General features: G+C 45.1%; 1 protein-coding gene across 1 annotated transcript in view; it reads right to left on the bottom strand.

Annotated features, from left to right (window-relative positions):
- Positions 1–3,930: 3,930 nt before the first annotated feature.
- The window catches only part of adgrb1a (adhesion G protein-coupled receptor B1a), a gene marked incomplete at its 5' end in the record, with an annotated part of 143,903 nt that continues 132,042 nt past the window's right edge, over positions 3,931–15,791 (bottom strand). The window contains 5 exons of the mRNA XM_079240472.1: positions 3,931–4,417; positions 8,395–8,553; positions 8,753–8,788; positions 13,049–13,707; positions 15,738–15,777. Of these exons, the coding sequence (XP_079096598.1) occupies positions 4,223–4,417; positions 8,395–8,553; positions 8,753–8,788; positions 13,049–13,707; positions 15,738–15,777 (1,089 nt within the window). The 3' untranslated portion in view covers positions 3,931–4,222. The remainder of the gene's footprint in view (positions 4,418–8,394; positions 8,554–8,752; positions 8,789–13,048; positions 13,708–15,737; positions 15,778–15,791) is intronic.

The raw sequence follows: 15,791 nt of genomic DNA on the forward strand, positions 1-15,791 counted from the left end.
GGGGGTTGCAACCCCCCTTTCCCCCATGCAAATTACGCCATTGCCTGGAAGGCAAAATAACCTACAATGATTGAATAAAAAGCATGAATAGAGATTTCGTTTTGTGTGCTTTTAACAATTCCTCAACCTGATATTCATCAAAGAGCCTAAATAAGAGACTAAAAATTCACTTTTCCAAACCTTTCTTAAAATTTATTCTGTTTTCGGATTGTGTTGGTAAAAACTATCATTATTACATACAAAAACTGGGATATGAAAAGATGTGATATGAAAGTGAAAATGCACTTCTGATTGGTGCATTTTTAAACTACAAACCCAATTCCAATGAATTTGGGACGTTGTGGAAAAAAAAATTAAACTAGAAATGATTCATTCATTTTCCAAACCGCTTATTCCAATTCATGGTCGCGGGGAAGCTGGAGCCTATCCCAGCTGTCTTTGGGCGAAAGGCAGGGTACATCCTGGACAGCTCGCCAGTCCATCGCAGTCAATGATTTGCAAATCCTTTTCACCAGTAGTCAACTCAATACACCACAAAGACAAGATATTTCATGTTCAAACCAATAAACTTTATTGGTTTTTTGCAAACACTGACTCGTTTTGCATTTGATGCCGGTACCATGCCAGTAAAGTTGGGACAGAAGCAACAAAGACTGGGAAAGTTGAGGAATTCTCAAAAACACCTGCTTGGATCATTCCACAGGTGAACAGCTTCACTGGAAACAGGTGAGTGTCCTGACTAGGTTCCACCCCTTCATTACCACCAGATGGTGATACCATGCACCACTGGAGCACCAGCTGCATGGTGGGAAGGATGTGGTGGGTTTCAGCACTTTGTGAACGGCTGTGTGTGCAAATGGTCCAATAGTTTAAGATCAACGTTTCTGAGTCTTTGTGACCAGCAGAGTCTCTGCTTTAATACGACGCCTTGTTTGTGTGGAGAAATAATCAGAATGTTTTCATGTTTTCTGTTTGGGGTTTGTTTGGTTTGGATGCTGACGCTGGTGGAATCTTTAGGCTGAGTTTCTCCTCATCATGTTGCTATGCTACATGTTAGCGCCGCTGCTATGCTACATGTTAGCGCCGCTGCTATGCTACATGTTAGGGCCGTTGCTTCCTGCGATCTGCAGACATCTTCTCTTTCATGTAGTTCATGCTGCCTCCTGTATTGGGGGGGTGGGGGTGGGGGGGGGGGGGGGGGGGGGGGCGGAGGGGTGGGTGGTCTAGTTAAAAACATTTTAAAGTCATGAAAATCAATATTTTTAATGAGGTGAGATCATAGACTGTATATAAAGAGATGGACGGAGTCTCTGTGACGTCACCCATAGGTTTCTGAAGAGCTGAATTGAAGCTCGGTGGGCGGTTCCTACCAGCGCCATTTTGGCAGCGTCATGCGCGTCGTCTCGCCCGGAAAATACAAATATGGGCAAAGAGGTGGAGCTGAGAGGGCAGCCGTCAGAGTCATGGCGGATGATTGACATCAAGCGAATGCCGAGCTTTCTGTAGCTAAAAGCTAACCGAGCTAACCCCGAGATAACAGAAGCTACCCAGCTAACGGAGGTAAGCGGGCTAAAGCTAAGTCACATTGTTAACTGGCTAAAGACCGCGGTTGTTCTACGTTCTTCTGACTTGAAGCCAGAGATTGGTACCTGTCAATCAAAAGGACACGCCCCTAAATATGCCGAACTTAGAGATTAAATTACTTTTAAACGGGTGAGTTAGAAAAAAATCTACAGTTGTCATGAAGGTAAACCTGACCTATTAAACCGAAAATGGATTTTTGAACCAGGCTGTAAACATGTTTATTCCTGCTGTGAAGTTGGTCTTTTTAACATGGGAGTCTGTGGGGATTTGCTCTGTTTTGCAGCCCCTAGTGGATGTTGGGGGAATTGCAGTTTTATGCACTTCCACATAGACTTCACTTTTAACTGCCAGAGGTTGCCGCTTGGGTTGGATATGTGTTGTGGGTTTGAGTACTTTAAAACTCTGAAGAAGAAATAGGAAAGAAAAAATGCTACCTAGACAAAATAAAAAAAACAGAAACCAATCTGGTTTCAGAGTTTATGTCCAGAAAACAAACATCTCTGATTTTATTTTACTTTATGTCAACTTTTTTCATCATAGACACCGGAAATCATTAAAACCTTCCAACATTTACTAATCCGGTTTTTCACTTTGGTTTCACCTTTGACTTCATGTTATATCTAATGCAAACTCTTTCTGAGACCTATTGCATCATTTTACTGTTGTTGTCCATTATGTAATTCTTATTACATGCCCCTGGTGAACGCCTGTTGCACTACAATTATTCTGACATCTCACAATAATAAATCAAACATATATGCAAATCCTTATTGTTTTTTTTCCCAAAAAGTCCCAAAAAGAGTTTGTATAGAAAAAGTAGACCTTTCTGTCCATATTGTTTTTGGTCACACATTAAAGGGTTAAGTAATGAAAACAGGAAAGAAAGTTGTTTTCTGCCTTTTTTCATTTTTTCTGCTTCAAATCAGTAAAAAACCATTATAGCTCTGTTTTTTTTTGTACTTCTGACAAACCAGATGTTAGTAAATCCATGAAACAATTATTGCGTTATCTTTGCTTGTTACCATGGTGACCTCTACTGGGCATCGCCCTGTTTTAATCTAGAAATAAATTCCACAGCATGTTAATAAACGTTAGCAAACAGACTGAAGCTGTTGTATTATATAGATATGCTTTTATTAGAAATAAGACACATTCATTTTGTGCTCTGAAAACTGTACATTAACAAAGAGGCGACTCCAGTAAAATAAAAAGCTGTGTGGGGAGGTGGTGGGGAATGGGGCGCAAATCAGCGATGAGAGGGAGCTCAGGGGTCAATGGTCGGGGGGGTCGATCAGATCTGAAGTGACCGGTGATATCAAAACACACACTTTTACACAGCGATGCAGAACACTCGTATAGTCCAGTACCCTGACGGGTGGGGGGGGGGGGGGGGGGGGGGGGGGGGGTTCAGAATAATAATGTTCATTTTTATAATAATGGTAACAACTATCCCCAAGCACAGTAAGAAAGATAATTATAGGCTAAAATCCATTCTGTAGAACTCTGTTGAAATAATTACAATGCTGTACATCAGGACTCCAAATGAGCCTTGTGCTTTCCCCGTGGTGTGCAAACACAACCCTGCACGCCAACGCCGCCCTCTTCATGCCATCACCTTTAAACAGTTACAGACATAATCAGCTGCTCGTCTTCCGCTACTCCACACACACACACACACACACACACACACACACACACACACACATGTTCCCCTCCTCTTAGCATCGTTCAGCTTGTACTGTACCCACTGAGGGACGGATCCTAACAGCATGTGTTTGTTGAACGTCTCCTTCTGGATGCCCTGGCGTCCATTTTGTCCCTTCAGTTGGACGACTGAGGGCCAGCAAGAGCACAAAGCCCACCGGCCCCCACATCAGTGTCTCTGAGGTGTCCCTCCATGACAAGGCAACCTGCAGTTCTGTAGGTTTGGCTCATGGTGATTTATTTTTTATCTTTTTCATTTTTCTCTCCCCTTGGCTTGACTTGTCACCCCAGGAGCGACCCCCGCCTCATGAACGAGCCAAAATGAAGCTGTGAGGAGGGACTGTGGTTCTGTCTCCTCAAACCCTCCTCCTCTTCATTTTTCTCAACAGCACTGAATCTGCTCAAATAAAGAAAGAAAACTTGAGAGGCATCTTGAGCTGTATCAGCGTTGGTCGGGGGGGGGGGGGGGGGGCAGAACGGGAATGCAACTGCACCCTCCACAGTGAAGAAAGACATAATCATGATTAATACATCGGAACCATTTAATACAGGGGTAAACATGGCATGATTACCTTTACTATGTTGTTTATGACATGACTGTATGATGCAGACGTAGCAGCTCCGCCTGCTACCCTGCCGTCCGTCCCACACGAGCCAGCAGCTCATATACAAGATGATGGCTGTTTGGCTGACATCAAAACATCAAATGAACAACATAGAAAGAGGCTCCACGGTCCCTCCTCGCTGCTCTCACATCACGTCCTCTCACCGAGGACTCCACCCAGCCGTCGGACACAGCGAGGCAGTCTGTCAGTCTGTCTGTCTCTGTGTGTGTGTGTGTGTGTGTGTGTGTGTGTGTGTGTGTGTGTGTGTGTGTCAGTGTGCTGGAAAAATGGGCAGTTGTTGGGTGGGAGCCTTGAGTTTGGGGGAGGGATCACACTTCTGTCTGCAGGTCCATGATCTCCTGGCCCACAAGAGGAATGGTGGCACTGGTCTTCTCCCACTCCACTGTCTGCAGCTCCAGAGGGGAGGCCGCCACAGTTTCCAGATCCTTCCTCACCCAGGACGGGGGCGAGTGGGTCTTGCGGATGCCCTCCCACGCTCTCTTACTTGGAGTCTGCTGCTTGTCCTGATGGGAGGAAAGAGGAAAAAGAGCTTGTTTGTCTCTGATGGACTTTATTCATGCTAGTGGATCTGCGTTACCTCACGCTGCATTGCATCAGCTGGTTTCCCTTTTTTTCTCCAAGATCTACTTCACCATGAAAGGAAAGGTAATCTCATGCCTGTGTGTTAAGTACGGAGCCAGTAATTAGCTCAGTTAAGAGTGGACAGGAGGAAACAGGGCAAAGAGTTTCCCTGATTCATCCCTAAAACTGATCCTTTTATCGTCATTTAATAGAAAGAAATCAAGGCTCAAATCAGAGATGTGATATGCAACTTCCCCAATCTGCAAGATCACACCAGCTACCCAAACTGTTCCCAACCACCAGGAATAAAAACAGCTGAAATGGCAACGCTGTTGGTGTGTGTGAGATTTGATGCTGATGGAGTAAAACATGTGACAAACATGCAGAACTAAAGGCAGCAATCAGTGGTCATGAGTGGAGAAAGTGGGCTCATTCAAACTCCAGTGTCCATATCACCGACAAACCGCGTCACAGCCTGGTGCTCTGGGAGCAGTCAGGAAACACGACAGAGAAGATCCACGTCGTATTTTTACTCATTTTTTATTCATTAGGCGTGGCATGACTGAATACTTTTAATGTATATATTTATTTTATATGTCCACTGTAGGAGTAATACTCCTACTTTATGTTATACTAGCATGTGTGATGCTGATAAAGGGACTCTTACTCTCTTAGTTTAACCTGTGCGTCAGACCAATGATGTTGCAGGTGTGAAGTGAAAGAGCCATCACTGAGCCGATCCCTGAACAGCTCCAACAGAGACGTGTAGCCCCATTTTCACTCTGCAGTTTGGTTCGCACATTTTACAGCGGTCCAGTCCATTCAGGTCAGCACTGCCATCGCAAGCTGGGCCGCCACTGGGCATGCAGAGTTTATGCCTAGCTTGCAGCATACTAGCATGAGGACAACAAATGTGATGCTAAGAGCAACAATGAAAAAACACGGTTCTAGCTAGGAAAGTTTGTGGTTCCAGAGCCGACCAGACCTCCGTTTGCCTTTTATCTTGCTGACTGAACCATTGACTGAATGGCAATGTTCTTTGAATGGCGATGGTTTTCTGGCCACAGATCAATGGATTGTATCCTGTGACGCCAGTAGCTCCACCCTAACCGTACCATTCCTATGTATTTACACATGATGGAGATCCAGAGATGGTATGGTTTGGTTCGGTTCTATTGAACACTTTTACAATGAAAGACACAAGGTGACATGGCTGACTGTACCGACACGAACCGGTCTGAGCCAAACTGCTCAGTGGAAATGGGGCAAAGTAACCATCTCATCAATGCTCCTGATGGAGCTGCTAGCTCCTGGACTCATCTGGAAAGTCCAGAGAGCCAATCTCTGAAGGTGACTAGATGGAAAAGTAGCAGTATGTACACATGTTAGGGAGATGCATTAGCTAGCATTGAACACCTGCTGGGGGATATTTACACAATGGAGGAATAATCTCAGTAGTTTCTATTAATGTGTGTAAAACATGAAGATCCCTAATTGGTGTCAGATTTATCCTCCATCTGACTTCTGATGACAGAGAGGGAAACATGAACGTATTCTGACTGTTAAAGCCGCTTTTCCTCTGTAGGAACTCCAACAACACGCATGGAACAGCCCCTTCATGGAGGAACCGTTTTCCACTTCCACTGTAACGTAGGAAGCACTACAGGTGACAACCATGACCAACACCATGATGGAAAATACGGAGATATAAATATATCTCGTCTGACCAACAAATGCAGTTGTAAACTTCTCACGACTCGGTTTCTTTCCCAGCGGAGGAAGTATGAGCCAAATTATTTCTCAGTGACACACTGACACACTTTCCTGAGTTCATCATCTCTAGCTCTGACTTTCCACTGAACAGTCAGAAGATCTCAGCTCGTTTTCCAAAACACACTTTAAATTCTGCTAAACCCTGTCAGATGGATGTTGACATGTTGATCAAAAGTGGAAAAATGCACAAAGTCCCAGACTGATAAGATTCTTGTTCAGACATGGTTGTGGCACATCCTCAAAACACATCTTGTACCCACAGTGAAGAAGATCTCTCTGCCTCTTCCACTTCCATGATGGGAATCTCTGGGTGTGTTTGTATTAAATGTGTGACTCTGCAGACCTTCAGCGAACACCAGACCTGCTGCTCTGGACTTGGCTCTGACTCCAAAGCTGTGAAACAAACGGAGTCTTTTCCAGGAGACTGAAACAGAAATGACTTGCTGCCATTGAATGACTGCAGCTACAAAGCCAACATGGAAATCTTTTTGTGCCTGATTTGGGGAGCGGTCCACTCCCAACAGTCTGCTTTTTAGAGAAGGAGCGGACACTGTGTGACACATCACATGGAGGATTTCCCAACCATGACAGGAAGAAAGAAAAGCCTAAAGCCCTACACAGCTGATAACAAGAAACGTCAACGGAGCATTCTGGAGGCCTAGCTGAGTACAGAGCTCCTATCATCTGCGGCTTGTTAAAAAACCCAACTTTAACTCAGTCGGCTGGTTTAATCTCTGAAGCCAGAGTTTCTGAAGTTCTGAACCGCACCCTGGTCCTCCGGCTTCTTCTAAGTAAAAGCCTCAGGCTCCAGTTTCACCCTGTTCTCCTTTCTTTTTTAGTCTTTTTAAGAAAATCGAATTTGGGACGTGTTCATTGTTTTTTGTTATTTCATCTAACTAAAAGCGATTGTGTTAAATCAGCTGGTAATAATTCATTGGTTTAAATGAACACAGTTATTATAAGTTGGGTCATGTAATGATTTAATTTAGATCATACCATGGTCAGTGAGAATTTAAATGTCAACCGGCTGCATTGTTTATATCTATACGCATACATATAAACACCATAGCAACGCATTAGCAGCGGATTTCTATCAGCTGACAGGTGAATGAAAGAAATGTGCCATAGTTTGACAATGGTTGTTTCGCATAAAACTACATTGAGGCCCACATAAAATAGTTCCTGTACTTTAGAATATTTAGCAAGTTTTGTTAAAAAGAAAACATTATAAAACATGAGTTATAAAATGTTTACTGTGTGGGACCACTACCATATATGGGGATTAAACGACTCAGATCTGTACATTACACGGTTTTAATGCACTTTGTGGAGGAACACCACTCCATTGCACGTTGTGATGTTCCAGACTACGTGTTGTGCAGTAAAATCACGACTTATAACTGGACTATAATAACTGGACTGAATGGATTGTGTCTGTAAAAGCACCATGATATGTTTTTTTTTTTTGTTGTTGATCGTTGCTGTACAACTGAAGCTGAACTGAACTGATATCATATACTCGCTGGTTCCTGGATCATCCAATCATCTCACACCTATACTGTCTGGACCCATCCGCACATTGGTACATCATTTTGACCTGACACTATGACAATGCTTCTGTGGTCTGAAGGGAATGTGGTATTTAGTAACAAACGCTACAGAAGCAGTCCTTTTAAAGAGTGCAGACTGTCTGGATGGCATGAGGTGGAATGCAAACAGCTGTTTATCTCTTCCCCGAACTCTCTTGTTGCAGATGTCTGCTTCACTTTCTGTTCTAGGTTTTGAATGCCTATAACTATATCTGGATCACATCCTGCACGTCTCCACAGCAACATGTCCTGCTGCAGCTCTGCCAGATGGATCTCTGTCATCTGCATCATCTTCAGTGCATTCACTTTTTACATTTTAGCCTCCACTTTAAGAAAAGCCTGAGCTTCCAGTTCAACAGTCTGTGGTGGTGTTTCACATGCCCACCCACATCATGAGCCCACAGCTAGGTCCCACTCACATTTAAACATTAGAAATACAAGCTTTAAAGAGGCTGAATTTACAGTTTAAGAAGATCGAGTGTGGTACTTATCAGAAGAGGGAAGGGAACTCTATTAGGGAAGGAAGGGGGCAGAATAAATAAAATTAAACTCTTTACACTCATGTTGGTCTTGTCGCTGCTGGCAGAGGACACACTCCATCTTTTGGCAGCTTTGGCATCAACAGGTGGAGATTCTCTATCCTTGTCTGCACTGTGAATCTTCCTGTTCAGGTCCTGAAACATGTCCTGGTGGCGTTTCCGGGTGTGCATTATTTTCTACACAGGGATATTGCACGTTACGTACATGGCAAACAGTACAGGCTATCATCACTTCTACTTCAGGCGCTTTCACATTGAATGTCTGTCATCTCTACAGCAAAAAGCAACTTGGGAAATAAATGTATGTAAAAAATTTAAAGGTGATTTTTGGTCTGAGTTTAAGAATCTCTGCAGGAATCAAAGAGACTAAAATTACCTCAAAGTCAAGCTCTGCATAGCGCGATTTTCGTCTCTGGGGGGAGATGAGACAGAGAGATTAAAGATGTGTCTTGATATTGTGTGCCTTGTGAGCAGAAGAAAGCTCAAGTGTTTCTTTGTGTTTGTGGGAGTCATTGGAGTGACTCAGGGGGGACAAAACAAGGTTTGCTGCTGGTCATTTGGACCCCGCTGGCACAAGTTTGCAGTTAACAGATTGTGACCGAATGACCTTTAAGTCCTCCGTCATGGAGGGGTGAAGGAAAGCCTGACCTTCAGGCTGCTCGTTCTGTGGCAGCTGCTGCCTCGCACGCCGCTATGGAAGTGTGTTTTGCCCCGAAGTGAAAAGACACCAGCAGGCAGATGTCTGAGCCATTTTCAGCTCAGAACTGTGCCTTCTCATCCTGCTACCGCTTTCTGCTTTGCAAACTGACTGAAAACAAGTCATTTTAAGGCTGGAAAAAGCCGGGCTGCTTCTCCCGGTCGGTTGTGAATGTAAGGAATGAGTTTGGATATGTGTCAGATAGGGGATGACCAAAGCAATGAAGGGATGGTGTGACGGTGCTTCTCTGTGGGGAAGTGATCGATGATACGCCACAGTTGGCTTTGGGATGAATTTTTCTCTGTTAATGAATGTTGTGCTGGTAAAACAACAACAATACACGGCATAGACATGATTTCACAAATTAGATAACAGTTCCTTCTGCTCACTGTATGAACATGTCAAGTCCATGCAGCATAACATGCGCCTTAGTTCATAGATAACACAAGAATCACAGCATCAGATGTCTGTTTGCAGTGTATTTTAGGTGATTTGATGAAAAGATGATGTTCAGGAAAGTAAATTCTCAAATAGCAGTAAAAGCAATTGGAGCTTGTGGGACATGCCAGAAAGTAAGAATTTACAGCTCCAAACCCATCAGAAAAGCCTGACATAACCTGACGCAGTTTCACTTTAAATGCTTACTATAATCACGCTTTACATATGTGTGTGTGTGCCATTCAAGATGATGTAAACCATGTGGTATTAGATGTTCATCGTAACGAAATAAGCATCTTATTGGAATGTATGAAAAATTAAAACAGCAGACTGTATGCTACGTGTTAACAAAGGGTGACTACAGGTTCACTTTTCATTTTGTTTAAATTTCACTGATTTCAGTTTGACCAAACATCCTTGTTAGCCTGTTTAATCATTTCATCTATCCAACTCCCAATGACAACCAATTGGTCTCATTCCCCACCAATCACAGGTTTAGGAAATTTCTATGACAGTTCATTGATTGATTTGTAAATTTATCAGGTCCACCTGTTCAACAAATATCTGATCAGTTAATCATACAACAGGAACGTATTCAGACGTAGTGAAAACGACTTGCTGAAGTTCAAACTGAGCGTCTCTGAACATGGCTTGTTGCTGGTCTGAGTGTTTACTGGGATTTTCTCACACAACCATCTCCAGTGTTTCCAGAGAAGGTCTGAGGATGAGAAAATATCCAGATGTTGATGTCAGAGGTCAGAGGAGGATGGACAGACTGGTTGGAGATGACACACAACCCGTCCAGCCTGGAAGCAGATGTTCTCCAGCAGCAGAAGACCACAGCGGGTTCCCTCCTGTCAGTAAGAACAGGAAACTGAGGCTACAATTCACACAGACTCACCAGAACTGGACAATAGAAGATGGAGAAACGTTGCTGGTCTGATGAGTCTCCAGTTCAGTGAAGAGTGAAACGATGATCTTATTTTCCTAAGTTAACTGTACTCCCACGGTTTCCATGGAAACCAGATTCACAACACAGAAGCTTTTGGATGAGGTGGAACGGGAAATTTTCCCCATCATGATGAGGTGGAACGGGAAATTTTCCCCATCATGATGAGGTGGAACGGGAGATTCTCATGGTGATGAGGTGGAACGGGAGGTTCTCATGGTGATGTGGTGGAACGGGAGATTCTCATGGTGATGAGGTGGAACGGGAGGTTCTCATGGTGATGAGGTGGAACGGGAGATTCTCATCATGATGAGGTGGAACGGGAGGTTCTCATGGTGATGAGGTGGAACGGGAGGTTCTCATGGTGATGAGGTGGAACGGGAGGTTCTCATGGTGATGAGGTGGAACGGGAGATTCTCATGGTGATGTGGTGGAACGGGAGGTTCTCATGGTGATGAGGTGGAACGGGAGGTTCTCATGGTGATGAGGTGGAACGGGAGATTCTCATCATGATGAGGTGGAACGGGAGGTTCTCATGGTGATGTGGTGGAACGGGAGATTCTCATGGTGATGAGGTGGAACGGGAGGTTCTCATGGTGATGAGGTGGAACGGGAGGTTCTCATGGTGATGAGGTGGAACGGGAGATTCTCATCATGATGAGGTGGAACGGGAGGTTCTCATGGTGATGAGGTGGAACGGGAGGTTCTCATGGTGATGAGGTGGAACGGGAGGTTCTCATGGTGATGAGGTGGAACGGGAGGTTCTCATGGTGATGAGGTGGAACGGGAGGTTCTCATGGTGATGAGGTGGAACGGGAGGTTCTCATGGTGATGAGGTGGAACGGGAGGTTCTCATGGTGATGAGGTGGAACGGGAGGTTCTCATGGTGATGAGGTGGAACGGGAGGTTCTCATGGTGATGAGGTGGAACGGGAGGTTCTCATGGTGATGAGGTGGAACGGGAGGTTCTCATGGTGATGAGGTGGAACGGGAGATTCTCATGGTGATGAGGTGGAACGAGAGATTCTCATGGTGATGAGGTGGAACGAGAGATTCTCATGGTGATGAGGTGGAACGGGAGGTTCTCATGGTGATGAGGTGGAACGGGAGGTTCTCATGGTGATGAGGTGGAACGGGAGATTCTCATCATGATGAGGTGGAACGGGAGATTCTCATGGTGATGAGGTGGAACGGGATATTCTCATGGTGATGAGGTGGAACGGGAGATTCTCATGGCGATGAGGTGGAACGAGAGATTCTCATGGCGATGAGGTGGAACGGGAGATTCTCATGGCGATGAGGTGGAACGGGAGGTTCTCATGGCGATGAGGTGGAACGGGAGGTTCTCATGGCGATGAGGTGGAACGGGAGGTTCTCATGGTGATGAGGTGGAACGGGAGATTCTCATGGTGATGAGGTGGAACGGGAGGTTCTCATGGTGATGAGGTGGAACGGGAGATTCTCATGGTGATGAGGTGGAACGGGAGATTCTCATGGTGATGAGGTGGAACGGGAGATTCTCATGGTGATGAGGTGGAACGAGAGATTCTCATGGTGATGAGGTGGAACGAGAGATTCTCATGGTGATGAGGTGGAACGAGAGATTCTCATGGTGATGAGGTGGAACGGGAGGTTCTCATGGTGATGAGGTGGAACGGGAGATTCTCATGGTGATGAGGTGGAACGAGAGATTCTCATGGTGATGAGGTGGAACGGGAGGTTCTCATGGTGATGAGGTGGAACGGGAGATTCTCATGGTGATGAGGTGGAACGGGAGATTCTCATGGTGATGAGGTGGAACGGGAGATTCTCATGGTGATGAGGTGGAACGGGAGGTTCTCATGGTGATGAGGTGGAACGGGAGATTCTCATGGTGATGAGGTGGAACGGGAGGTTCTCATGGTGATGAGGTGGAATGAGGGATTCTCATCATGATGAGGTGGAACGAGAGATTCTCATGGTGATGAGGTGGAACGAGAGATTCTCATCATGATGAGGTGGAACGGGAGATTCTCATCATGATGAGGTGGAACGGGAGATTCTCATGGTGATGAGGTGGAACGGGAGATTCTCATCATGATGAGGTGGAACGAGAGATTCTCATGGTGATGTGCAGCAACTTGATATAGCTTTATGTCAACATGGAGAAAAACCTCTGAGAAATGCTTCCACCATCTTGTCCAATACATCATACCAGAATTAAACAGACTGTCTGAGCGGTACTAGAAGGTGGACCTGATAAAGTGGACGTTAATTGTACGGGGGCAGAACGTCTTAAAGACTCATACAGGAAAGTATTCATGTTTTTATATTTGTTATTTAGATGGGTTTTGTGATGAGTCTGTTTCTTTCAAGAAATTTCTGCTGCAGCTGACTGAAAAGGAAAGTCCACATGTTGGTCTGATGGAGGTCGCTGTAAAATGTTGATTTGAAGAGCTGTATTTTTTTTTTAAAGCCCACTTTTCTTTGCAGTTCAGGCAAAGAATTTAAAACTAATTGAGAATTTATCATTGAACAAATCTCTGCATGCATGTCCTCTTTTAAATACGTGCTGTGACATCCATCCACTGTAAGTGAAAGTGGTCTTACCTCCAGTGAGCTCATGGACAATGTTGAGACGGTTTCACTTTTGGACATGACACCGTTGCCCGACTCTCCCCCGTCACACATGTTGCCGGCCACCTGGGAGTCTCTGGTCATGTTCTGCAGGTTGTGTGCGGGTGAGTCTCTGTCAGAGCACGACACACTGACCTGGTCAGAAGGCAGGCTCTTCAGCCCAAAGCCAGGCACCGGCTCTCCGCTGGGGGGGTTAGCCAAGTGGATGAGCCTTGTCTGAGGCAGTGGCTCCATGCCCATGTTATACTTGGCTGTCTGATCCTCTTTCCCCTTGGACGGTTTCAGGGTGCCGCTGTTGTTTGTTGGTAGAATGACGTACCCTGGGCCTTTGCCCACCCCCTCAGAGCTGCTGCCCTCACCGTTCCCTCGAGGCAGGTCTCCGTCCAGCTGCTTGAACAGTTCGCTGTCGCAGATGTAGATGGATTTGGCACCTGGCAGCTCTGTGCTGATTCCTTTGGTAGCACCTTTTTCCCGTCGCAGGGTCAGAGTGTGGCTGGTGTAGTCAGCCACGTTCTGGAGGTGAACCTTAGCCATGCTGGCTGGCATGGTGTTAAAGTTCGAACCCTTCTGAAGGGTCAGAGTCCCAGAAGAGGCCTTTTCTTCCCCCTGCAGGGAGGAGCGCTTCATCGTACCTAAAAACAAAAGAGGACAAGCCATTGGCTGTCAGGTCTTTAGTCAAAAGAAAAGAAAAACTCAGATGGTTCCTGTGAGGAACCATGGAGAACTAGATTCCACATGAACTAAATGTGTGAAACAGAACTTTTATCCAATCATCATAAATCCATTTTCTTCTCAATTGTTTCCCCGATTTTCTCTCCTGTAACTGTGGTGCTTCCTCTGTCCACCTATTTGTCTCTTTCTGTCAAACCTTCCATTTTATTTGTTCTTGCTCAGAATATTGGAAAGATCTCCTGGAAGGAGTTTTTCCAGTCAGGTTGTGCTTTTCTAGTTGTACATATATCAAAGCTCGCTGACTGACTACTTCAGAGGTGTCCATTTTTCAGCAGCTGCAGTCAGTTGTATGGCAGCCCTGGAAGGACATCCTACTGAAAGCCCCAACATTTTACAGAACCAGACCATCTGTTGCAATGATTTCCCGAGACCTGCTAGGTTTATTCACACCAACAGTCATTGACAGGTGTTTAAATTTTCTAAATGAAACAATAAGAAGACAATGGAGTAAGTTAGGAGGCAGGAGAGGGGGGGGGGGGGGGGGTGTGTCTTTGTTGGACAGTAACATGACTGAACAGTGCCTTGCTGGATATGGAACTATAGTTGTCTTTAGTGAAGATGTTGGTGGACAACATAATAAGAGCAGCTTGCTGAATAAATCGTACACAGAAAGACAAAAAAGAAAACCCATCGGGTTTGGAACAACATTGTGTCCACAACTTCATTTCAGGACAATAACTGCTGGTTTATGGCAGCTCTGCTACGCTGCACCATGTCCAGGCTGCTAAACCAGACTAAATATCCAAAGTTTCTTCGTCTTCTCATGTCAACAAGCAGCAAACTCCGGCGGTAAAAAAGTTAAATCTACGCAGTTCCCCTCTCATCCACTGGGGGCTCCGAAACAAACCAAATCCCCTTCAACTCCGACTACGGCTCCCATGTTAAAAAGACCAACTTCACAGCAGGAATAAACATGTTTACAGCAGAAATAAACATGTTTACAGCAGAAATAAACATGTTTACAGCAGGAATAAACATGTTTACAGCCTGGTACAAAAATCCATTTTAGGTTTAATAGATCAGGTTTACCTTCATGACAACTGTGGGGGGAGTGAATTTTTTTCTAACTCGCCCGTTTAAAAGTAATTTAATCTAAAAATTTAGCATATTTAGGGGCGTGTCTTTTTGATTGACAGGCACCCGATCTCCCGCTTCAAGTAAGAAGAACGTAGAACAACCGCGGTTTTTAGCCGGTTAACGTGACTTAGCTTTAGCCCGCTTACCTCCGTTAGCTAGTTAGCTCCTGTTAGCTCTGGGTTAGCTCGGTTAGCTTTTAGCTACAGGCAAGTCAAAGATCGCCGGATGTCAATCATCCACAACATGTTCACAACTCCCCTCTCAGCTCCACCTCTTTTTCCATGTTTGTATTTTCCGGGGCGAGACGACACGTGTGACGCTGCCAAGATGGCGATGGTAGGAACCGCCCACCAAGCTTCAGAAACCTACAGGTGACGTAACGGAGGCTCCGCCCATCTTTTTATAAACAGTCTATGGATGTCACACAAGGAAACAGTCGGGTTTTCTGTCATTTCTCCACGTTTATGTCCAGTCTGTGTCTGAATAACATCCTAGCTCTCGATGTTTTCCTGAAAGGCTGACTCATGTCATAATAATAATCATTTTAACTTCCAGCAGATTTCCAAGTCCCACCAGTATCTGATGCAGGACTCATCAGGGGGGTCTTCATGAAGCTGTGGGGGTGCAGGAGTGACTCAGGCAGCCATGTTTATATACCAGCTCAGGCACATGTTCATTCTGTCAGCCGGAGCCGGAGATGTACAGCAGCTCTTTGACATAACAGAGACGACGATGATGCTGATGGAGAGCATGCTCACATGTGTTCTCACAATGCTGAAGAGTTTAAAACTGTCAGGATTCACAGAGGAGGCCAAAGCAAAGAAGGAACTTCTGAACAGCAGGTGGAGCGTACCTGATCTGCAAGCCATGTCCACGTCTTTCTCAAAGTCAGTCTGCAGACAGAGAA

The sequence above is a fragment of the Telmatherina bonti genome (assembly GCF_933228915.1).
Source record: "Telmatherina bonti genome assembly, chromosome: 5".
In the NCBI taxonomy this organism is placed as follows: Eukaryota; Metazoa; Chordata; class Actinopteri; order Atheriniformes; family Telmatherinidae; genus Telmatherina; species Telmatherina bonti.